Below are 26,377 nucleotides of genomic sequence, written 5' to 3'. Positions count from 1 at the left end.
TAATGCAAAATAAACGACATGTAAAATGAACGTAAATTTACATTCTTACTTAACGTCAAATAAAGATAAAATAAGGGTTGCTGAATAACATTAGCTTTCCGATTACTATCAATTATTTTCAATTCCGTTCCTTTTTTACTTTTCTTACGTTAATGAAATGATAACGCGGGCGCCTAATTCGAAATTCAAATGAACAATCGCTCACTTTGAGCGATTGATTGTTTATTCTCGCGAAGAATGAACAATTGACCAAATTAAGGAAATGCTAATACTGCTGTGTAGAAGTTTCCATAGGTCACATCACTTTCCATGGTGAATCCTGATCTATGTTACTGATTACCCCACCCAACTAACACTACTTCCTTCCCGTGTAAATGTGGAGATGCAGAGGTATTCTCGGTCTCTAGTAGCAACAATTACCACACACTCACATTCCTCCCTTTCCCAACTGATCGTAAGGACCTGGCCGGCGCCGTTATTGATCAATATTTGCGAGCTGCTGAAACGTGCACTTCGAGAATAGTTGGTAAATCCCAACCACTATTTACTTGGATCGTAGTGCAATTTGCACCAGTTCTGATCAATCACGGAGTGGCAACCATTGATATGTATAGTCAGTCTAAGCTAAGCTAAGCTAAGCTAAGCAGACCGCAGAGCAGTATTCTAACGTACATCGCACGAGAGAGCAATACAGTGTTTTCAAACAGTAGATGTCTGTGAAAGTCTTTGTCACTTTGATCACAAATCCAAGAAACCTGGATGCTTTATCAACAACATATGAAATGTGATCCGAATATGTCAGTTTGGAGTCCAATAGAACACCGAGATCTTTCACACAGTGCACTCTTTCAATAGTCGTTCCGAACAGGCAGTAGTTGAAGGTAATCGGTTGTTTCTTTCGAGAAAAAGTTATGATCGAGCATTTTTTCGGGTCAACTACAAGTCGCGTCGATTTAGATCGCACCAATGAGCGAAAGCATCGATCTGGTCTTGTAGTAGATGACAATCGGCTATTGAGCAGATGCGCAAAAACATTTTAAGATCATCTGCAAATGATAATCGCGGTCCTTTTAGAACTAGATGTACGTCGTTGAAGTAGAGAAGGAATATCAACGATCCCTGATGGCTACCCTGCGGTATGCCAGACAGACAAAAAGCTTTCCGAGCGACAATCGCCTAGAGCAACTGTCAACTGGCGCTCAGTAAGGTACAAACCAAACCATGCAAGCAGGCTGCCTCCAATTCCCAATCTATCAAGCTTATGATCGCAATGCTGTGGTTCAACTTATCAAAATGCTGCAGTTAGATTCGTATAAATTACATTTGTTCGATCACAAGCAAGCATACTGTCTGTAACGTATGATGAGACACAGTAGATTCGTACATGTGGAACGTTTTTCCATAAATCCATGTTGGTCGGTACTGATATAATGCTTACAGTGGCCATTTAGAGAATCCATGACGACCAGCTCGAACAACTTCGATACAGCGCATAGCAACGTGATTCCTCGATAATTGTTTATATCGCGCTTGCTTCCTTTTGTACACAGGAAACATTTCCAGCTGTCTTCAGCAGGGCGGAAATACACCATTAGAAAGGGAGAGCTGGAAGATTCGATGAAGTGGATCCAGAAGGCAGGAAATGTTCGCTTTAGGAAAAACGACGGAACAATTCGTCAGGTCCTGATTTGTATGACGTTTTAGCCGCGTGGCTGCTCTCGCTATGGCATCTGTAATTACATCGACAGCGGTGAGCGTTTGATTCGTTAAGGGTATATTACTTCGCTGCGCTGGCTATGGAGTCATTGGAGAGGTGCTCAATGACAAACACGCTAGCAAATCCTGGCCGAGAATAGGTTACAAATTTCTTGTTGAGTTGATGCCATGACTCCGTTTTAGACCATGGACGATGGAAGACCTACTTTCTTGCGCTGCTCGTTTACGTAGTTCCAAAAAGATTTCGGATGGGATTTAAGCCGTTGCTGTATTCTCCGCTGGTAACGTTTAAAATAGAAGCGACTTAACCGTTTGTATTCGTGGTTCAGCCTAGCATAATAGTGTTTCAAGGGAAGAGTGCGGAACCTTGTGAGCCTTTTCAGGACAGCCTTTTTTGTCCTTTTCAACGAACGAAGATCATTTGTCATCCACGGAACCCTAGAGTCGGTATGGGCAACCTTCTTTGGAGCATGTCTGTCAATGACATATGCCAAGACATGAGAAAAAGTTTGTGCAGCGATATTGGCATCGGCCATGTCGAGGATACTCTGCCAATCCAAGTTGGACAGCACTTCGGCAATACTGCAATAATTCGCCTTGCGAAAAACACATGACACAGCCGTTGAAGTACCAACATAGTCGTGGACCTCGTCATTCTCAATTACTAGAGATGGATGGTGAGGGGCAGTCTTGACCAAAGCGAACAGGTGCAGTGGAAATAAATGGAGCGGTGTAACGACCGCCGACGAAGCACAGATCCAGCAAGCGATTATTCTCATTCACGATGCAAATTAACTTGATATAAAGTTGCAGTACTGCAATTATCCAGCAAACCTGAGAGCTCCCGGTGAAACGAGGAATGCGCCTGATCAGGGCGTAGAAACCGTTGTGAGTTGGAACCCACGCGACTCCTGCAAGGTTGAAGTCGCCCAGAACGATGATTTCATCGTTGGAGACGCTATTTATGACGCAAAGAAGACTGATCGGCCAGTGCGTGTCGATGAGTTCCAAGTCTCGAGTTCGGTCTGGAGGAATATACACCGCACAAACAAATAGTTTACGGCCTACCCAATACCCAATAGATACCCAAACCTGCTCCACGGTGTTGAACGAATCGTCTTCGATTACTGATGCTTTCAGCCTAGAACTTACAGCGATTATGATGCCACCTCCTGTCGATTTTTTGCTGTTATTCGAGTTTCGATCACATCGAAAAACCTCGTACCCAGTTCCAAAAATATAGCTCGAAATTGTGCGAGAGTCTAGCCAAGTCTCGGTCAGAACTATGATATCGTAACAATGATCCATGACCGCTAGTCGATAATCTTCAACTTGAAATCATAATTTGTTTTTAAATATAAATCATCATGGCTGGTTACATATTTTGATCATATTTTGCTGTAGATTTCTAAATTGTCTGACTTCAAAGTGTGTACTTATTTTGTTATCGGAACCAATATCAAAATTAATTTTTTGCAATTCCTGATCATAATACCTGGTTTACAGTTCGTCTTCGAGTGATAAAACGGCCTACTTTTCCATACCAACCAAATGGGTGCTTTAATGACCATTATGCAACTCAAATGGGTTTTCCATTATAGCACTCTTTTGGGTGATATAATGAAAACCAATATCAGAACAGCAGTTACATTGACTATATTTTTGCTGAATTAGCATGGGTAGGTGTTCAAATAGTGTATTCTCTGTGTCGCGTAATAAATTGAATAGCTTAATGGACATGACATCAGAATTTTCCAGATACAAGTTCATCTATCGCCCTAATGGTTTGAAGAGCTATGCAATGTGGTACTATAACATGGAATCGAATAGCTCTTTGCAGCAACATGATTTATTCGCAAGAATGATCATGTGAAGTAAATTAGACTGTAAAATTTGGTACATATTTAACATACTGAAGCTGTTTTCGTCGTTGCAAAAATAGCGTGTGCAACTCGTTGCAAAACCTCGATTTTTCAGCACTCGTAGATGTTATCCAACTCGGCAAGCCTCGTTGGATAAACGTACAACTCGTGCTGAAAAATCATCTTTTTGCAACTAGTTGCACAAACTACTATTTGATTTGCTCTCATCGATAGCAGTAATATTTTTCTGCTATACATTTTGTTATTTTCACCGTTAAAACGACCAACAAGTTATCAAATTGAGTAATCATAATCAGCGATTTCCCAACATCAAAACAAGTTATAGATTTACTCTCGGGTATTCCCCCATTCTAGCAGTGGTAGACGTTTTTGTGTTATCCTTTATGTTTTCAACTGCCGGTGGCTAACATAAGGCAAATTAACTAAAATATTTAAAACCATAAAAAAAACTTAAAACATGATCCCGGCTTTCAAATGAACGATAAAAAAAATCGTCCAAAATGTCATCCGTAAACGTGTCTGAAGCTCCGTAAAATTGCTCGCAACGTTTACGCATATGAGTGAATAATAATGTTGAGTGCAAGAAAAAGGTGTGGAAAAGCCTCACAATCCGTTGAAAACAAATGAAATGAGGCTCAAGGTTTACGTTAGTAATTTATCATAGGATAATCCCTTTGAGTTCTACGAACCAAGTGCAAAACTTGCAATCTCCTGCAACTGTAATATTTTTTATTCAAGTGCAAGCTATTGTGATCATGTATACAAATGATTGGAAATTCGTTTATCCTTCATTTCAAAAGCATATTGAATTCGCGTAACGCGACACCATATTTTTGTACCTAGTGTAAAAATGGTCTGATTTCTGATCAAAAAACATGACGAGTACTAAGAGAATCCAAAGTCTTACGTTTCTAATGTGTGTATTTTCTGTGTAGTATCAAAAATTTCGACTATTTTCGTAACGCGACACCATTTTAATTTTGTTGTTTGAAAAGTATTTGCAATTTGTAAAAATATGATTCCGAAGCATTTTTATCATTCATACTTTGTAGTAGAAAGTAGAAGTAGAAGAAGTACTAGGTACATATTTTCTCGAACATCAAAAAGTCAAAATCCTATCAGAATGAGTTCTTTTTTTCTTCGTTTGCATTTCATTATAAACTGCAATGTTTCAAAACCAAATTGTTATTTTTGCATTTCTAGATCTATGGACTACTTATACCTATGCCCAAAGAAGTCGAGAAAATTTTCTAGACAAGATCGGACCAGACTTTTTCACCATAGTCTTGCATTAGAGTACAAAAAGTTCCATAAAACTATTTTATTTTTCCACAAAAAACTTCAAACTTCTCTATTTTTTACCCTTTCTTGAGAATTGTCTGAAATTTCACTTCCTATTCGTAACGCATTTGTGTTATTAAATCGAAACAACTTGAAGTGAACTTATAAATGATATCAAAATTAAACATTTTTCTAAGTCGAATTACGTCAATCCTCGTAAATAAAGTCTTGTATGATTTTTGAAAACGTCGTATTTCCAAATGCGAGACTCTTTCATTATGCCTCTGTCACATATATCTAAGCTATTTCTGCATTAATTGCAAAATTTTCACCTCAGCACGCTAGACAAAGCTATTTTCTTCAGATCGCCGCTGAAACATCCGATGGAAATGTACAAATTGGGTAATAATTGAAATGTGTACAAAGTAAACAAAGAGATCCATTCAACGTTTTCAAAAAATCAGGGGAGATTTTTTTGGAAATTCAAGCCATCGAGGCTTGATAGCCAAACGAAAAACCACTTTTACATGGGACCTTTTAGGTAAAATTTAAAGATTATGGATCGACTGTACGTTTTAATTTAATTTATTGAACGGCTACTCAGTCTTGCACTTATTACAACTCGTTGTAATAAGTGCAAGATTGAGTAGCCGTAAAATTTAAAATAGCTTTGAAAAGATGAAGTATTTATTATATTCTTACTAATGATATCGAGTTGAAGAGATATTTTTTAAATAAGCATAAAAACACATCAAATTCGAAGGTAAGATGAGATACGGGCTAATTCAACTGAAGATAAAAAAAATGTCTAAGGACTTGATCTTTACGTTTGCGACTAAGCACAGTACATATAATGAAACAAAAAAAAAACACGAATCGATTCCATTTATGACATCATAGTATACCGCCGCATTAGTGTTTCGTTTCACTAAGGCTGTTATCACCTCCTCAGCTAAGCGATCAATTATTGTCTACCAGCTCGACTAACACACATGCCCTGGCTCAACAGTGTTGAACCGGCACCGCCCGGCCGGCCCGAATCCCCATAGTAGCCGCATGCTCAGTAGGTAGTAGATGAACAAGTGCGCTGCGCAGAGACAAACGGCGCTAATGAAGATAGGAAACGATAGTCAAATAAATTGCCGCCGGTTGTTGTGTGTGCGAGAATAGCTCCACTCAATAAATAAAGGCATATAGGCAGATATAGGTATAGCGCTAAGTAACGTGTGGTGAATAGTGATCATATGGTGCTCTGACGTGAAATATTTAAAATTGAGTCACGTAAGCCGATTGTGATTAGCTCAGAACAGCTCCCCCTTCATCTGTCAGGATGGCCGAGCGGTCTAAGGCGCTACGTTCAGGTCGTAGTCTTCTCTGAAGGCGTGGGTTCGAATCCCACTTCTGACAATTATTTTTTGGCATCGCAACAGATCAATTTGAGAACATTTGGCAGTTTTGAAAATCACGGCCAGCCTATTGGCTTAATTTAGCCAAAACTTCCAATCTCGACAAATTCTTAAAAGTTAATGATGTTTCCAATAAACTTTTGATATGTTTTCCTTACCTTCAATATCTTTTCAGTTTACTTACAATATCTTTAGCTTTCTTTTATTATCTTTAGTTTGCTTTTAACATCTTTAGTTTGCTTTTAACATCTTTAACTTTCCTTAAGTATCTTTAGCTTGCTTTTAATATCTTTAGCTTGCTTTTGATACCTTTAGCGTGCTTTTAATATCTTTAGCTTTTAATATCTTTACTCTTTAGCTTGCTTTTAATATCTACAACTTGCTTTTAATATTTTTAGCTTGCTTTTAATATCTTTAGCATGCTTTTAATATCTTTAGCATGCTTTTGATTTCCTTAACTTGCTTTTAGTATTGAAAATTACTAAAGCTTACTATAACTCATTGTCGTTTCGATTATTGTCGAAATCAAGAAAGTTTTAAAGATCACAGTTCGAATAATAGCATTAACACCATCTTACCGAATCGATCCCGGCTTAATTTTTATTCGGTTATTCTGGATCGTTGTTAGACCTGACCTTGTGTTAAAACCAAAACGACATTAGAATAACAGCATCACCAAAAAAGAAAATATATTGGAACGAGATGAAAACACAGCACCAACCCTTTCTCCCACAATCCCACCGATGGATGGTGGTGTACTGCCGTTTGCATTAATTTTGCAACTCACTGATTAATTTTCTGTGATTTCCACGATTAATTGAGTGCATATATGCACATAAATCGGACGGTTGTGGAAATGTGTGCTTGTGCTGTTGCATGCTAGTTAAGTACTTTTTTCAGAGGATGCATCCAAAATTGGTGTAGCAATTGTATTGATAGGGGATTAAAGGATCGTGAATTATTTTTAATCAAAGGTTGAAAACATTGCACACGGTGGCATACCGACTAGATCTGAATTCTTTAGTAGAAAAAAATGGACACACGTAGCATTTTTCTGGATTCAAATATAGCAAAGGTAAGTTGAAAAACAAATAAAAAAAAGTGTGAAGTTGGAAATAGTCTCTATAATTCGTTAGATTTGACTTTTCTTTATTATAGAAAAATCAAGATTTTCCAAATCGTGATTTGTAATTTCACCACCAAGTCCTTTATCTGCTCATGGTAAAACTGGTGGTGCTTAACTCTCCCTCGCGTGTCGCACTGTGGTCGGATTATTGTTGTTGTGCTCAAACATCCCGCGGGTAATTTTTTATGCCTTCCAAATGAACAAAATCGAAGGTCGGCACGACGATAATCAGGCAACCACCCCACCAACCAACCAGAAGGCAGATACCGGACCCGATGGGAATCGCCACATTCGGGAGCGTGCCAACAGCAGATCCAAGTCGGCTGACGGGGTCAGCAGTTCGGAAATTTGGCAAACATCATGCGAGCGTGTGTCTTTCAGGTGTGTTTTTTTATGTTTCGGAAGAGTGTGAGCAATGTTGGGTTCACGTTTTGCCTACCGAAGCACAACAACACTCCGCGAAAATAAATTATGACTGTGAGTCAATTAATTACATGCATTATGGATGTTCGTATAATTAAATTTATGTACGGACGATTACGTACTTTTAAAATTATCATTTTTTTTGTTCATGAAGGTGAGAGTAGTTAGAGGTAAAGATCTCTGATAAGGAGCAATAGAGTGACTGATTAATGTTATAGTAGCATTCAATTGTGGACGCTGCTGAACGGCGTTCATAATTACACAGTTTGAGGTCTCAATTACCTCTAAGATCTGACTGGTGCGTTGATTCCATACAGTGTATAATAGACACTTACCTGTAAATGAAAACAAAAGAAAAACATTAGTCACTTATTAGGAACTTGTTCCGGTGTTGCAAACATAGCAGTAATTAGATACTTAATTTGCAATTATATGCTTTTTATAACTAACAAATAATAAATAAAGTTGTGCATTAAACGTTGTTTAGATCCATATGAATCTTTGAAAACAATGCCTACGAGCCACTTCGTTACCTATATATTAACACCATGAACAAAGTTTTTTTGGGAGTCCGAAGATCTATAGCTTTATATACAAGGGGGACATTTAATTTATATTTTCGTACTCCCGGTTTTCGGTTAACGTCAATCTTTTATTATAGCATGCTTAATTTTTTCACCTTCAAAATACAAAAACGATATATTTTTTTAAAATAAATTACTTCCAAGTAATATTTAGCGTAAAAAGTTTAACGCTAATATTTCAATGTTGAAGCAAAGAATTTATCCATTTCACTTCACAATCATACATGGCCAATTACCATTCACATCAATACCTTGAATGAGTAAAATATGAAATAATGAATCACAAACGGGAGAAAAATTTTATTAACCTGACAAGTTTATCTTTTGCACAAGTAGTTTCGATTGTCAATTAATACGAATATTTTTTATGTTGGTTTTTAAAACAGGTTAAAATTAATGCAATTATTCGGTTCGTTTCCATTCTAGTTTTAAATTCCAGCAACAATATTATTCATATGTAAACACATATCTTGAAAAGAATATTTTATGACTTTTTACCACGGGAAAGTGAGTATTTCCCAACACTGAATGCATTTCTATTTTTTTTACAAACAAAAATAATTTCCATTGAACGTAAATGACCAAATGATACCAATTTAAACTCATTCGACGGCTTTTGGTTATAAGTTATTAAAGTAATGCTAATTCGAGAACCGAAAGTCAAAAGCATGTCAGTGCATTGAGTACTCCATGGTGAAAAAAAATCGTGAAAAAATATATTTATGGAGCCACCAGAATCACTGTTATTACATTTAGTATATCAACAAAAATGATTTATTTGGCCGAAATTTAGAAAATTTAACTATATGTTATTAAAGACTCTGTTACTGAAATCCTAAGTAGATTATTGATTAAGCTGCACTTCGCCAACCACGCAGTCTGCGGAAGGTCCGCAAATCGTCCCCCACCTGATCGATCCACCTTACCCGCTGTGCACCTCGCCTTCTTGTTCCCGTCGGATCGTTGTCGAGAATCATTTTCACCGGATTACTGTCCGACATTCTGGCTACGTGCCTGGCTCACCGCAGTCTTCCGATTTTCGCGGTGTGAACGATGGATGGTTCTCCCAACAGCTGATGCAACTCGTGATTCATTCGCCTCCTCCACGTACCGTCCGCCATCTGCACCCTACCATAGATGGTACACAGCACTTTCCTTTCTAAAACTCCCAGTGCGCGTTGGTCCTCCACGAGCATCGTTTAGGTCTCGTGTCCGTAGAGAACTACCGGTCTAATAAGCGTTTTGAAGATAGTCAGTTTGGTACGGCGGCGAACTCTATTCGATCGAAGCGTCTTGCGGAGTCCAAAGTACGTACGATTTCCTGCCATGAAACGTCTCCGAATTTCTCTGCTGGTACCGTTATCGGCGGTCATTAGTGCGCCCAAGTACTCGAATTCTTCAACCACCTCAATTTCGTCACCACCGATAGAAACTCGTGGTGGGTGGCTTACATTGACCTCTCTTGAGCCTCTTCCTATCATGTACTTCGTCTTCGACGTGTTCAATCCGTTTAGCTTCGCTTTTCAGTCTGATGTAGGCTTCCTCCATCCTCTCAAAGTTATGTGCCATGATATCAATGTCGTCGTCGAAACCAAATAACTGGACGGACTTCGTGAAAATCGTTCCACTCGTGTCAATCCCTGCCCTTCGTATTACTCCCTCCAAAGCGATGTTGAATAACAGACACGAAAGACCATCACCTTGCCGTAACCCTCTGCGCGTTTCGAAGGGACTCGAGAATGCCCCTGAAACTAGAACTACCGTCGAATCCATCGTCGCCTTGATCAACCGTATCTGTTTATCCGGAAATCCGTTCCGATCGATTGTATCATATGCGGCTTTGAAGTCGATAAATAGATGATGTGTGGGCACGTTGTATTCGCGGCATTTCTGCAATACCTGACGTATGGCGAACACCTGGTCTGTGGTAGAGCGTTCACCCATAAATCCCGCCTGGTACTGCCCCACGAACTCTCTTGCAATTGGTGTTAGTCGGCGGCATAAAATTCGGGTACCTTGTAGGCGGCGTTCAGCAATGTGATTGCGCGGTAGTTGCTACAATCCAGCTTATCGCCCTTTTAGTAGATGGGATACACGACACCTTCCATCCACTCCTGCGGCAGAACCTCATCCTCCCAAACCTTGCTAATCACCCAGTGCAGCGCTCTAGCCAGTGCCGCAGCACCGCGTTTAAACAGCTCTCCTGGTAGTTGGTCAACCCCAGGGGCTTTGTTGTTCTTCTGCCGGCCAATCTCCTCCTGGATTTCCTAGAGATCCGGAGCCGGTAGAATTATGTCCTGCACGCGTTCCCCCTGGTCTATCACCATACCGCCATCTTTGTCTGCCACATCGCCATTCAGGTGCTTTTCGTAGTGCTGCCGCCACCTTTGGATCACCTAGGGCTCGTTCGTAAGAAGGTTCCCATTTATGTCCTTACACATATCAGGCTGTGGCACGTGGCCCTTACGTGAACGGTTTAACTTCTCATAGAACTTTCGTGTGTTATTAGCGTGGTACAGTTGCTTCCGTCTCTTCACGGTCTCGATCTTCCTGCTGACGCTTTTTCCTCCGGAAAATCGAGTTGTGTCTGTTCCGCGCCTGTTTATATCGTGCCTCGTTCGCCCTCGTGCGGTGTTGCAGCAATCTCGCCCATGCTGCATTCTTTTCTTCTACTAACTGCTCACATTCGCCGTCATACCAGTCGTTTCTCCGATCCGGGGCACCGTGCCAAGTGCAGCGGTTGCGGTGCTACCAATGGCGGATCGAATGCTCCAGCCATCTTCAGAGACGCTGCCTAGCTGCTCTTCCGTTGGGAGTGCCACTTCCAGCTGCTGCGCGTATTCTTGGGCTTGTCTATTGTCTTGTAGCCGCCCAATGTTAGGCCGCGGCGTACGACTTCGACGCGTGTTGTACACCGTCGAGAGTTTTGAGCGCAGGCAAACTGCAACGAGGTAGTGGTCGGATTCAATATTCGCACTGCGGTAAGTGCGGACGTTCATGATGTCGGAGAAGAATTTACCGTCGATTAGAACGTGGTCGATTTGGTTTTCCGTTTCTTGGTTAGGTGATCTCCATGTGGCCTTGTGGATATTTTTGCGGGAAAGAAGGTGCTTTGGGCTACCATTGCGCGGGAGGCTGCGAAGTTTATGCATCGTTGGCCGTTGTCATTCGATACGGTGTGTAGACTATCCGGTCCGATGACCGGTCTATACATTTCCTCCCTTCCTACCTGCCTACCTACCTTCCTATCATGTCACCGATGACGATTTTGACGTCCCGCAGTGGGCATCCATCATATGTCTGCTCCAGCTGTGCGTAGAACGCTTCTTTCTCGTCGTCGGGTCTCCCTTCGTGTGGGCAGTGCACGTTGATGATGCTATAGTTGAAGAAACGGCCTTTAATCCTCAGCTTGCACATCCTTGCGTTGATTGGCTGCCACCCAATCACGCGTTGGCGCATCTTTCCCAGCACTATGAAGCCGGTTCCCAGCTCGTTGGTGGTGCCACAGCTTTGGTAGAAGGTAGCCGCCCGATGCCCGCTTTTCCACACTTTCTGTCCTGTCCAGCAAATCTCCTGCAGCGCCACGACGTCGAAGTTGCGGGGATGTAATTCATCGTAGATCATCCTGTCGCAACCTGCGAAACCTAGCGACTTGCAGTTCCATGTTCCAAGCTTCCAATCGTGATCCTTTATTCGTCGCCTAGGTCTTTGCCGATTATATCGAGTCGCATTATCTCTTATATTGTTCGTAATTATTGGTTTTCCAGGCGGCTTATTGGGCCTGCGCAAACCTCCTGTCTCGCCGGAGGGCCGTCGTGTCAGGGCTGTTTAGCGTCCCACCTAACACCAGGACTTGGGCTTGTGCGCTTTGGCGGAGCCTACTTGCGGATACATGCAGCTTTTTATAGAGGTTTAACAGGGCCCACTGTCAAACCCCACCACATCCTAGGCAGGCGCCACAACTCGCAGATGGCCCGGGGAGGGATCGTCAAGCCCTTGGACAAAGTCCCTGCTGCCCCAACGTTCGTAAGAAGGTTCCCGTTTATGTCCTTACACATATCAGGCTATGGCACGTGGCTCTTACGCGAACGGTTCAACTTCTCATAGAACTTCGTGTGTTATTAGCGCGGTACAGTTGCTCCGTCTCTTCGGAAAATCGAGTTTTGTCTGTTCCGCGCCTGTTTATATCGTGCCTCGTTCGCCCTCGTGCGGTGTTGCAGCAATCTCAATCAGCAGCAATCAATCAGCATTTTTCTCTTCTACTAACTGCTCACATTCGCCGTCATACCAGTCGTTTCTCTGATCCGGGGGCACCGTGCCAAGTGCAGCGGTTGCGGTACTACGAGTGGCGGATCGAGTATCTCTGCAGCCAGCTTCAAGAGACGCTGCGCCTAGCTGCTCTTCCGTTGGGAGTGCCAGTTCCAGCTGCTGCGCGTATTCTTGGGCTAGTCTACCGTCTTGTAGCCGCCCAATGTTAAGCCGTGGCGTTCGACTTCGATGCGTGTTGTACACCGTCGAAAGTTTTGAGCGCAGGCATACTGCAACGAGGTAGTGGTCGGATTCAATATTCGCACTGCGGTAAGTGCGGACGTTCTTGATGTCGGAGAAGAATTTACCGTCGATTAGAACGTGGTCGATTTGGTTTTTCGTTTCTTGGTTAGGTGATCTCCATGTGGCCTTGTGGATATTGTTGCGGGGAAAGAAGGTGCTTCGGACTACCATTCCGCGGGAGGCTGCAAAGTTTATGCATCGTTGGTCGTTGTCGTTCGATACGGTATGCAGACTATCCGGTCCGATGACAGGTCTATACATTTCCTCCCTTCCTACCTGAGCGTTCATGTCACCGATGACGATTTTGACGTCCCGCAGTGGGCATCCATCGTATGTCTGCTCCAGCTGTGCGTAGAACGCTTCTTTCTCGTCGTCGGGTCTCCCTTCGTGTGGGCAGTGCACGTTGATGATGCTATAGTTGAAGAAACGGCCTTTAATCCTCAGCTTGCACATCCTTGCGTTGATTGGCTGCCACCCAATCACGCGTTGGCACATCTTATCCAGCACTATGAAGCCGGTTCCCAGCTCGTTGGTGGTGCCACAGCTTTGGTAGAAGGTAGCCTCTCGATGCCCGCTTTTCCACACTTTCTGTCCAGCAAATCTCCTGCAGCGTCACGACGTCGAAGTTGCTGGGATGTATTTCATCGTAGATCATCCTGTCGCAACCTGCGAAACCTAGCGTTCCATGTTCCAAGCTTCCAATCGTGATCCTTTATTCGTCGCCTAGGTCTTTGCCGATTATATCGAGTCGCTTTATCTCTTATATTGTTCGTAATTATTGGTTTTCTAGGCGGCTTATTGGGCCAGCGCAAACCTCCTGTCTCGCCGGAGGGCCGTCGTGTCAGGGCTGTTTAGCGTCCCACCTAACACCAGGACTTGGGCTTGTGCGCTTTGAGCGGCACACGGTCGCTTTGGTGGGGCCTTCTTGCGAATACATGCAGCTTTTTTTAGGAATTTAACAGGGCCCACTGTCAAACCCTACCACATCCTAGGCAAGCCCCACAACTCGCAGATGGGGGGAGGGATCCTCAAGCCCTTAGACATGATAGCAAGGTGATAGGGTTAGATATTAGCATTAGCATTGGCATTAGCATTAGCATTGTTACGGTGTAATTCGTAGATTGGACACTAGTGATACTCATGTTTTACTTTTGAGATCCTTATCTAGAATGCTATCAGAAATCAAGAAGGGGAGTGGTAAAAATCCCAAAAGCATGAGGATTACTACTCCTGGCCACGCCCATCTTCACCGTAACTAGGGAGAGGAAGGAAGTGTTGATGTGGTACTTACTTAACGAGAGGCCACCGACTTAGCGACACCCTCATAAATACCACGGAGTTGGATAGTGAGAAAGGTATTCGTTGGGTCAGGATTTGCCTTTAGCTGGCAATGTAACCGTGGTAGATCTTACCCCGTAACACACCACACTACCCAGCATTACCAGTAACATAGCAAGGAAGGGCTAGATATTGTGAAAAAACTAGATTGTAAGTAATTTGTGAATAATTTTTGTATAAAGGTGGTTCAATGTATTTAATAAAATTTTAGTTGAGTATTGTCCTTAAAAAGACATACTGACGATCGTTTTTCTATCACGTCCGAAGGAGTGCGAAGTAACACAAACGTAACGTTAATTTTCTTTAGAGAAAAGAATAGCACTCCCTATTTCCATCCTGAACCTTTATGCTTACTTACTTACTTATGGATCCTGTACACCTCCGGTGGTGCAAAGGGCCGACTTGAAAGATCTCCATCCTGAGCGATGCCCAGCTATCGCTTTAACCTGTTGCCAGGTTAGATTTCGGTCGACTTCTTTTATTTCTTTATTGAGGCTTCGCCGCCATGAGCCTCTGGGTCTGCCTCTGCTGCGATGTCCCGCTGGGTTCCAGTCTAATGCTTGCTTACAGATTTCGTTTCCGCCCCTACGTAGAGTGTGGCCGACCCAGCCCCACTTCCGATCCCGAATTTCTGTTGTTATCGGCCTCTGGTGACAACGACGATGGAGCTCGGTGTTTGAGATCCAGTTGTGAGGCCACCAGGCCCGAATTATATACCGAACCTTTATGCGTTGCTTTCAAACTAAATGAATTGATTTTATGTAGTTTTTTAGTTAGAAAATAAATAACTATGAGCTACAATTAAAGTCCTTTGTGGTGGAGCGTAAATAAGACTGCTGCTCAAATAGATCTCAATATTCAATATTTTATCGCTAAGCACGTATCAAGCAATCCATCAAATTGATTGCATCATTTAAGTAATGTTTATACGCCCCCATACCAAGTAGAACGTAACCCTTCCCTGCTGACTATAATAAGCAACCACCGTACATCCAAATTCCCCTTTTATATAGAATGTCGCAAGTTTTCGCATTCAAGTTAGTTTCAGTTACTTCTGCATGGTACTTCGAGGAGCACCTAAAGCCCAAGATGTGACACCTTCGCTTTCAATACGACCACCCAGCATTGGTAGGCAGCAGTCGTGCTGTGGTAGCCAGCGGGTGGCAAGCATTGCGGAGACAGCACATAATATTGGTGCGGGCAGTGAATGTCCCACGACATTACCCTGGACCCGATTTGATTTTCAGTTTGTTTTACCACAAACTTCTCTAGTGTTAGCCCAAAACCGAGGGTGGAGAGGGTCTCAATGGACTTCTGGAAATAAAACATGCATGAAATCAATTTCACTGCGAATAATTTACGACTGGCGAAACATGGAGGAGACTGCACTGAAGCCGGGGATCTCTGTTTCATACATGGGGGTAAGCACTATTCGTTCGTCTTGTATGGTTGCTGCAATCCAATCGGAGAAGGAGTTGACTAAGCTAAGAGAGTTGTGAACATTATAATCGGTTCATGTACGTCGGTTGGTCGTTGTCGGTCCGTTGCCGGTCTCACAGAAAAGCAACTCCAAGACAAAGTTTAGCCTACCGAACAGAAGAATGAATCAAATCCCAAGTCACGAGTAGTTTGCTTTACACGCCTGTTAACAGCATTAAACTTTTTGTGTTTGTTTTTCTCGAGAGCGTTCCGCTGCTGAAGCGAATTAAGTAGTTTTGCATTCCGAATGAAAATATAAATTCTAATTAGAAAATTTCTTCCTTATTTCTCCACAGCTCTAACCGTAATGGGGGCACTGGTCGGAGCGGTATCCCTGTCGCCGGAGAACAGGCTACACCATCACGGCAGCGGAGGGAACAATTTTGCCCTACAGCGGTACGCCATGGGCAAGGGTCGGCCACCACCGCCCTTGATGGGGCCAGGGCCCGGTACAGGAGGCGGAGGAGGAGGGCCCGGTGGCGGAGGCAGCGGCGCCAGCCCACCAAGACTGATGTCCCGAGCGGATAATCCGATGTCGGCAACGCCACTCAACAATCAAACCCTGGACCGATACCGGCGGCTGATTCCCTACATGACATTCTACATTCCATCACCTAATGGCGACTTCAGCCTGCCAATCAATCAGGCGTATAATTATATGCCCATTGTAAGTAGCGTTTCAAACTGGAATGGGTGGGCGGCTCTGCAGAATAGCCCCTATGACAGATATTGGAAGCTAATTTGTGGGGATGCCTGAATACAGATTTGTATGTAATCCAGAATGATTTTGTGGTCTGAAGATAAACATGGGGTAAGATAATCCGACGACAAAATGCTTCGTACGTCATTGAAGTACGGGTAGTACAATCATGTTTGGATTCAAACCATTGAGCTAAGCTAAGGTATTGAATAGTTTTAGGATATCGTACGAAAGCACGTAAGTATATTGAAGAAATATTAACCAAGTAACAATTCAAAAAGGTACAAGAAAAATTCACCAAATTTGATATAACCTTGAAGAAAACATCCTTTACATCTAGGGTAAATCACTACTTGGGCCTATGGACCCCATTCCCGGCTCACTGCACAAAAAAACTAATTATTTATACTGTTTGGTAGCCGTAGGTTTATGATTGATATTTTTTAAAATGTCTCCTATTTATCGCGCACAATACTCAATATTTTTCAACCATTTATTTCACTCCTAATCGATCCAATTATAGAAATTAAAAATGTAGATTTCAAACTTTTGCTCTTCGTTGCAACACCACTAAGCCGGAGTGATTCTTTCCTCTTTTACAAAACGGTATCATCAAATAAACACCTACCTGAAAATCTTCACAGTGCTCGATACAATTCATTGGGGCTTAAATCAGCCTGTTGATGTTTTATCAAATACATAAATACAACCATTGCTTCAGGCTGTTTATCACCACACAAAAATGCTAATATCACGCACTTCAATCTTTTCTAATTGTTCGTATCACTAGATTTTATATAAACATATTAGAATACATTTAAAATGTATCCTCAAACCTAACAAAAAATCACCTCGGCCCAAGAACTTCTAGCTGTACAGTGCTGCCAAAAGGCCATGAGTCTTATTTTAGTATGAAGATAATCCTTCGTCGTTAATAGGAAAACTGTCTAAAACGTTGACGCTTTTATGTTATTTATAATTATCTAAATTTCAAAGACTAAAAGCAATATTTTTTCAAGTATTTGGAAGGAATTTGGATGAGTGCATATATCTTCTCAACCAATTAAAAATTATTATGAATAATACCATCTGGCATCACGGTATCGTGGAACGTGCATATTTTTGTTTACGTCTCATTTTCTACCGTCCCGAGAGAGAGATTGAGAGTAAGATGTTGAGAGATTGAGTAAAATATTGCATATGCCGAAGAGATTTGGGGTATGCCAGATAAGCAATCGCCTATGACTGAAATGAGTGCTGCACCATGTTAATTTAAATCAAATAAAAGCTTTTCGAGCTGTTTTTAGCAAGAATAACTATTTTTTAAGCAGAGGTAAACCCCATCGCAATATTACATGGCCCACAAAATTCAGGAAAAGTAGCTCCTAGTCATAAATATCAATTAAATAATGCAGTCGTGCGCATGTTAGGCCGGGAATAGGGTAAGAAACCCTATATAGAATTTCACGTTCGATGTTTTCTTTATTGAATGGGCCATAGTTTCTAAAATTAGGGTATCAAAAAAGTTACACTAATTATTTAAAGTATTTTTCTCGGGTTTTCAACTTCCATTCCTTTATAACAACATTTAAATTAAATTCAAACATTTTTTTTCTGTTTGGAACGAAAGAAAAGGAGAGTACTCCCTCCCTCCATTAGTATCTGCGTAATTAGTGTAGAGCTTTTGAAAGAATCTAACAATGTTTAAAAATATTTTAAACAAACGAACCGAAATCATTTACCACCTGTCCCCGTCTTTAGGGGATTCAACTTTAAGGTTGTACACTTATTCAACTTTAGGGTTGTACACTTATTACGTAAGCAATTTTCCTGGGTTTTACGACCCCCCTCCCCCCATGTAAGATTTTTTTCATACGAATGATTTTTTATTTAGAGCGTAAGATATGTACCGACCCCCTCTCCCCAAAAATGCTTACGTAATATGTGTACGGCCCCTTTGTATATGTCAATATTACATCCGTGTACAAAATGCTGGTTGGATGGCGCAAAGCAAAGCATAAAAATTGCACAAATCAGACAAAAAAAAAAAACAAATACAGAAATCGGGCTTTCGGGGCTGGAAAAATTAGTCAACTAAGCAAACCGATCAAATCTATTCAGAATACTGTGACACCCCTATAATATAAGCAAATGAAAAGGAAATTGAAGATAACTCGTCCATCAGATTGTGATTTTATTATGATTTGTGTATGACAGCAAACCATATCGGAAGGAAGCACTTGGAGTTCCCACAATTTGCGCCACTAAACCGAGTGGGCCATCCATCTGAATTTGATCTATACATATTGGTGTTGCTCAGCAGCAGCAGCAACAACTTGAACGATAACGACGTTCATTGGATTGCAATCTGTCACATTTGCTGGAACATTCGGAGCATAGCGTGCCGCCACCACATTGAGGGCTCTCGACCCAGTGTTTGATGGCAAGGCTTGTGAAGATGAGTGATTGAGTTGAATTGCAACGGAACCAGTTTTCCCGTTCTTCCGCGGCGGGTGACTGCCGCTGCCCTGCCGGACAATTGGATGAATAAGATGGACATTGTTGGGTACAATCTTACTGTTGTCAACCTACATTACTTTAAAGTGAGAGCGTTGTCTCACAAAGAGGTAGGCTGTAAATAACATTTCGGTGCATAATTGAACTTTTTGATTGTTTTTTTTTTTTTCAATCAAACGTTCGCCGGTTGATGCATTTTTATATGTTAATTTTCTAAATGCCCTGATATCCTGGATCAGCGGTTCTCAACCAAGGATACATGTACCCCTGGTACCTTTCCTGATCCTCGGACGAATTCGTGAACCTGCAAAATACACCGTTAACTTGGTTCAACAATAGTAACTTGGCTCAAAAACCTCGCAGATGATAACTGTGGAAATACTGAATGAACACTAAGCTGCGAAGCGGCAATGTGGGGGAATGTTATGCCAATGAGTAGGATAAGAAAAAGAAGAAAAATGACTAATAATCTAGTAACTCTTTAGAGTTGAAAATTCGTATAGAAATTTGTGGACAATTATACTAATTCCATAGAGCCATTAGTGGTAGACTCTCTACATCGCGATAGTGAAGGAACCATCAACGTGGGGAGAGATCGAAGAATGAAAGAATTGTTTTCTTGTTTTTGAATATTTTGTTATTGCCCAAAGATGGTCTAGAATCCTAAATAATGAATATATCGACATAGAGAGAGAGTGAATTCCGAACACATCGAGATCCGGAGCCTATCGAGATGTAGAAAGCAAAATTGTATATGGATTGAAGGGGCCGGGAAAACCATAGACATAGGGAGAGACATCGAGATATAGAACATCGAAATATAGAAGATCGACTGTATTTTCAAAAGAATTACTGAAAGTTAGCCATTAGAAAATGATCAAGCCTTTACAGGAAATCGAATTTAGCCATATCCAGCATGATTTAGCCATCCAACGTGCATTATGCACAGGTCAAGGGTCACGGAACTAAATTCATTTTGGAGGAACATGGCCAAGAAAGATGATTGTTGTTTCCAAAAACTCACTATAATCATCTCCCAACTGCAAGAAAAATAAATGTAAAATACAATACTACCACAGACGTAACAATAAAGGAATTCCCAACGGTCGTTTTAAATATGATTGATCGAAAGTTTCACATGCAGAGGCGCGCGCATTATATTCCTCCAAGTTTTTTTCTTTGTCTATCATTGAACTCGGACCCAGTTGATCTCGCGTTTCTCCAAGTTTGTCTTGGCACTCCAAACGCCTTCTGTTGACATTGTCATACCAAACTATATTTCGTACAACATTCTAATACGATGAATTTGTTGAGTGATATATTTTTCAGGAAAGTGTTCTAGTTGTTACGTCTGTTTGTCTGTAATATTATGTTCGTTCTTTCGTTTATTTAGTCTACATCTAAACAGATAACACTGAATCAACAATTTGACGCCACAATACACGGTTCGAGGCCGCATCTCTCCATCATCGAATGCGCCCCACGCTCGTCAAGCCCCCCTGGTCTGAACACCTCGCTCGCTGCGCTCAACGCCGTCTCGTACCTGCCGGATCGGAAGCGAACACCATCTTTGCAGGGATGCTGTCCGGCATTCTTGCAACATAGTAGTAGGCCCGACTTCCACAGATGATGCGCCTTCGTATTTCACGACTAACATTGTTATCAGCCGTTATCACGGATCCAAGGTAGACGAATTCCTCGACCACCTCGAAGGTATCTCCGTCTATCGTAACACTGCTTCCCACGCGGGCCCTGTCGCGCTCGGTTCCGCCCACAAGCATGTACTTGTCTTTAACGCATTCACCATCAGTCCAACTTTTGTTGCTTCGCGTTTCAGGCGGCTGTACAACACTGCCACCTTTAAAAATGTTCGGCCTACAATAATGTCCATGTCATCTGCGAAACAAATAAATTGACTGGATCTGTTGAAAATCGGCCCCCGGCTGTTACACCCGGGTCTCCACATGACACCTTCTAGCCGAATTTTGAACAACAGGCACGAAAGTCCATCACCTTGTCTTAGTCCCCGACGCGATTTGAACGAACTAGAATGATCGCCCGAAATCTTCCCCAGTTTTGCACACCATCCACCGTTGCTTTGATCAGTCTGGTAAGCTTCCTAGATAAGCTGTTCTCGTCCATTATTTTCCATAGCTCTACGCGGTCTATACTGTCTTATGCCGCCTTTAAATCAATGAACAGATGGTGCGTTGGGACCTGGTATTCACGGCATTTTTGTAGGATTTGCCGTACAGTAAAGATCTGGTCCGTTGTCGAACGGCCGTCAACGGCTTGATAACTTCCCACGAACTCATTCACTAATGGTGACAAGCGTCGGAAGATGATCTGCGATATCACTTTGTAGGCGGCATTCATCCGGCCAATCCGAAAATTGCCTAGACCGGCACCGGGAATCGACCCCAGCCACCCTCAGCATGGTCTTGCTTTGTAGCCGCGCGTCTCACTGCACGGCTAAGAAGGGCCCCATCCTTACCAACTGTTTTATTGGTCTTTAGCTGTTGGATGGGATCCTTAACTTCCCTCAAGGTGGGGGCTGGTTCGTTTGCTGAACTGACGTGGTCATGTCCTCCGCTGCATTGACTTTCACTGCCCGTACTCTCAACGCCATTCAAATGTTCCTCGTAGTGCTGCTTCCACCTTTCGATCACCACACGTTCGTCCGTCAAGATGCTCACATCCTTATCCCGGCACATTTCGGCTCGCGACACGATGCCTTTGCGGGATGCGTTGAGCTTCTGGTAGAACTTGCGTGTATCTTGAGAACGGCACAGCTGTTCCATCTCCTCGCACTCCGCTTCTTCCAGGCGGCGTTTCTTCTCCTGAAAAAGGCGGGTCTGCTGTCTCCGCTTCCGTCTATAACGTTCCACGTTCTGCCGGGTACCTTGCTGCAGCGCGACCGCCCGTGCTGCGTCCTTCTTCTCCAGAATCTGTCTGCACTCTTCGTCGAACCAATCGTTCCGTCGACTTTGACCCATATACCCGACGTTGTTCTCCGCTGCGTCGTTAATGGCTGCTTTGACTGTATTCCAGCAGTCCTCAAGAGGGGCCCCATCGAGCTCACCCTCTTCCGGCAACGCTGCCTCGAGATGCTGCGCGTATGCAGTGGCGACATCAGGTTGCTTCAGTCGCTCTAGGTCGTACCGTGGCGGTCGTCGGTACCGAACGTTGTTGATGACGGATAGTTTTGGGCGCAGTTTAACCAGTTTAACCATCACCATCAGAGTCGATGTTAGCGCCACGACATGTCCTGGCGTCGATAATGTCGGAGAAGTGCCGTCCATCAATCAGAACGTGGTCGATTTGTGATTCTGTCTGCAGTGGTGATCTCCAGGTATACCGATACGGGAGGCTGTGTTGGAAGTAGGTGCTGCGAATGGCCTTATTCTTGGAGGCGGCGAAATCAATTAGTCGTAGGCCGTTTTCGTTCGTCAGCCGGTGAGCGCTGAACTTTCCAATAGTCGGTCTAAGCTCCTCCTCTTAGCCAACCTGAGCGATCAAATCTCCTATGATGATTTTGACGTCGTGGCTTGGGCAGCTGTCGTACTCACGTTCCAGCTGCGCGTAGAATGCGTCCTCATCATCATAAGTGCTTCCGGAGTGTTGGCCATGGACGTTGATTACCCTAAAGATGAAGTACCGGCCTTTGATCATCAACCTGCACATTTTTTCATTGATCGGCCACCACCCGATCACGCGCCTTTGCATATCGCCCATCACTACGAAAGCTATTCCCAGCTCGTGTGTGTTGCCGCAGCTCTGGTAGATGTTTTTTTTTTTTTTTTAACGAAGGTAATGGAAATCTGCAAACAGACACCTGGGGAGGCGAACCCAGGTAGTGTGGGGATGGGATCACCACTCCTGACCCACTAAAACCAACTCCTTCCTCTCCAGTCATTCCCCGGCCCGCAATTAAGCAATACTTCAGGGGATGACTATTGGGCATTGCGCCCCTCCATGACGTACACAAGTGCACGTATGCGCCTCAGCTCTTCGACACTCCCCATGCAACACATTTGCACAAGACACACTGGCACCACATGTGCCCCAATACTCACCTGCCTATGCCGCTTGAATGACTGCAAGGGACAAACAGGTACCCTGCAGGGGGTACCCCATGCCGCCATCTCACAACATAGGCAGTCCTCACTCAGTGTGGTGTTCACCCCATCCTGCAACAGGGTGGCACCACTTGTCTACCAAGCCGGAGGCGACCCTAGGTTGGTGGCTCCTATGCCGCTCCTACCTCAGCAACGAGGCAGACCCTTTCATGTCTCCTATTTCTGAGGTGCCGCAGAGGCATCAACCCCCCGACACTCCTGCCAGTCATAGCGAGACTTTCGTGTCCCCTACTCAGTGGGGGTTGTAATACCCCCATCTCCCATTTTTATCCACTCTGTGCACCTCCTGTGCATCGTTTGGGCGTGGAACACCCGGCACGTCAGACGTGCCTAACACTCACCTACCCAGGCTTTGATACTGCCAATAGGTCACCGTTAGGTACTATGCCGGTAGCACCCACCCATTGACATTTCGAAGCCCAGGTAGTCCTCAGCCAATGTGGTGGTCTCCCCATCCTGGAACGGGGTCGCACCACTACCTTACATGTCTCCGATTTCTGAGGTGCCGCAGAAGCATCAACCCCCCGACACTCCTGCCAGACGCAGCGAGACTTTCGTGTCCCCTACTTCTGAGGTGCCGCAGAGGTATCTGCCCCCCGACACTCCTGCCAGGCCTCACCAGACTTCAGTCATTCTAACACTACCGACCATGCGTACCCTGCGAGACTTACTTGTGTGCTCACCCATACACTCGGTCCCTCATTCTGTGGGGTATTACGAGTAATAACTCCAACTCCCATTCGCTTGCACCACATGTGCACCACTTGGGGGTGTGTGTGTACCACCCACTTCCACCCGCTTGCCGCCGAAGCAGCCCTGACTCTGTGGAACCTCCACAGGCTCTGTTAACGACCTGGCTAATTTTTTCACCCCCCCCCCCCCCGTTCATTCATCCCTTCGGCACGGGTCGCCTGACACCTTGGGATTCGGGGTTAGGGCTTGTATGCTTTAAGCGGCACACGGTCGCTTGATAAGGTTTGCTTGCGGATATGTGGTTTTTGGGAGGGAATTAACAGCGCCCCTGTTAACCCCACCACCTCCCTAGGCAGAACCCCTGACTCACAGACGGCTGAGGAGGGTCGTCAAAGCCCTTGGACATGGTCCCTGCTGCCCGCTCTGGTAGATGGTATGATTACCTCTAAACGTTCGCACCATTGAACTCTTCCAACAAACCTCCTGCAGCGCTACGATGCCGAATCCACGGTCCTTGAGCACATCGGCGAGTATGCGTGTGCTCCTGATGAAGTTGAGAGATTTGCAGTTCCACGAACCGAGTTTCCAATCGCTAGTCCCTTTTCGTCGCAGTGGTCTTCGCCGATGGTTCCGGTCCGTACTCTCTTGTTGATTGTTCGTTGCGTATGTTTTTTTAAAGGCTGGCTTGCAGGGCCTCCAAACCCCCTGTTCTGAGTATCTTTTGTGAATAATTTCATTAACTTAACGGAATAGGTCCCCAAGGAATTCTTGTAATAGCTATTGGAGGGCTGGTTTTGCCTTCTCGAACATTAAGTGTATGTAAAATCTATCGGTCGCCCCAAAGATGAACTTTTTATAGGGAAAATGGGGCATACAGGGTTGTGAACTAATCAACTTAGTTTAACGAATTGAGATGATGTCTGTATGTGCGTGGTTATATGTATGTGTGTGCGCAACACACGTACATAATAATATCTTATTTTAAAGTACGTGTCCTTAACCGATTTGTTCACACAAAAAAATTCATTCAACATCAAAACGTGCTGTAAATATAAATGAATATGAATTATGGAATATATTCACCGACCGGTGCTATTTTTTTTCTTTCTCATACATTTTTTTCATATGTAAAACATGTGCAAGGCATTAATAACGATAGGTAGATTAATCAGGCGTTTTCTTAGGTACATTATTCTAATTACCACTGAAATCACAATGATAACAAAGAAGGAACATATTAAGATTCACAGCTATCAAAATAAACCCAGGGAGGCGAACATTTTCCACTTCCCTCGCAGTGTTTGATACCAGGGGTAAGTGTAATATCTTTAAAATATTTGCTTTCATGGTACAAACCACTACAAATTAAATATGATTAGTTTAATTGTATTGTAATGGTTACCTGTGAATCGAGTTCTCTGGAAAAAGGGACAATGTGTGCAAATAAGAATTGATTTTATGAATGCAAAATCAACTTTTCGCGAAACCTAAAATGACAATCCAAGCGTTAACCGTGTTAGTGTATGTATTATACAAATTTTAATATAGTATTAGTGTTGCACCGTGATTGAGACCCTGTTTTGATAGCTTCTGATCGACAGCTCCAAAGCTGTAAATTAATTATGTTATTATTAATAAATCAGGATATAAATGAGTAATACATCATACTTTTTCAGTGTTCACCACGTATTATGCAACGAGCGATAAGCGGGGTTATAATTTGTGATATGTGTAACTACTATAAAAGGGAGTATAAGAGTACTAAATTAAACTAACAAAATCAAATCGTAACTCACCAAATCGATTACTAATAATAATAGAGGTATTTTAGTTCAACTGATTAATTTAACAGCTACTTTTAATTTTATTCCAAACCATCGAAACCACGTTCCTGATCGTTTCTATGATATATAAACTTTGTTTTCGTTTTCTGACAGTCCTATAGACATGTCACACAGACCGTCAGCATTGGGCGTCATTTCAACCTCATCGTTGTTTCCAGATAGTGTGGCAACATCCCCTTGCCCGTGAGATGATCCACATGCTGCACGATCGGTAGCCGAATCCGCTTGCTTTACGTCAGTCACATCTAGAAGGGCTAGTTTAACAGCTGGTCTGTTATATACGACCCGTGCTGTTTGAACAGTTGCTCGACGAACTTGACCGTCTACTCCTTTGACGCCTCCGATGATGCGTCCACGTTCCCAGAAATTCCGCTTGTTCTCATCGATCACTACCACGAGGTCCCCTGGCTGAAGTGGTTTCACTTTTTCGAACCATTTGGTTCGTCTAGTCAGCATAGGTAGATATTCTAGAATCCACCGACGCCAGAATCCATCGACCATTTCTTGCGCAATTGCCCAGCAGTAACGAAGTCAACCACGCACGTCTATTAGTGCTCCCATGGGGTGTTTGACCCCACTAGCCCCGTATAGAAGAAAATGATTAGGGGTCAGCGATTCATGGCTATCAATTTCTACTGGAATATAGGTTAGGTAAGTGGACCACACTCTCAGCTTCCAAAAGAACGGTTTCTAGAAC

The 26,377-nt window shown here is 43.2% G+C and overlaps 1 protein-coding gene and 1 non-coding gene across 2 annotated transcripts in view; both read left to right on the top strand.

Moving 5' to 3' along the window:
* The first annotated feature begins 6,204 nt into the window (after positions 1-6,204).
* Positions 6,205-6,287, top strand: Trnal-cag (transfer RNA leucine (anticodon CAG)). Its single transcript has one exon. It is a non-coding gene; the product is annotated as a tRNA-Leu (tRNA).
* Positions 6,288-15,634: 9,347 nt separating this feature from the next.
* LOC134205596 (uncharacterized) overlaps positions 15,635-26,377 on the top strand; it is a 41,548-nt gene continuing 30,805 nt past the window's right edge. The window contains exons 1-2 of the mRNA XM_062680975.1: positions 15,635-15,729; positions 16,084-16,454. Of these exons, the coding sequence (XP_062536959.1) occupies positions 15,636-15,729; positions 16,084-16,454 (465 nt within the window). The 5' untranslated portion in view covers position 15,635. The remainder of the gene's footprint in view (positions 15,730-16,083; positions 16,455-26,377) is intronic.

This window comes from Armigeres subalbatus, chromosome 1, assembly GCF_024139115.2.
Source record: "Armigeres subalbatus isolate Guangzhou_Male chromosome 1, GZ_Asu_2, whole genome shotgun sequence".
Taxonomy (NCBI): Eukaryota; Metazoa; Arthropoda; class Insecta; order Diptera; family Culicidae; genus Armigeres; species Armigeres subalbatus.
The sequence above is the reverse complement of the archived record's forward strand: the minus strand, read 5'-3'. Positions and strand labels throughout refer to the sequence as shown.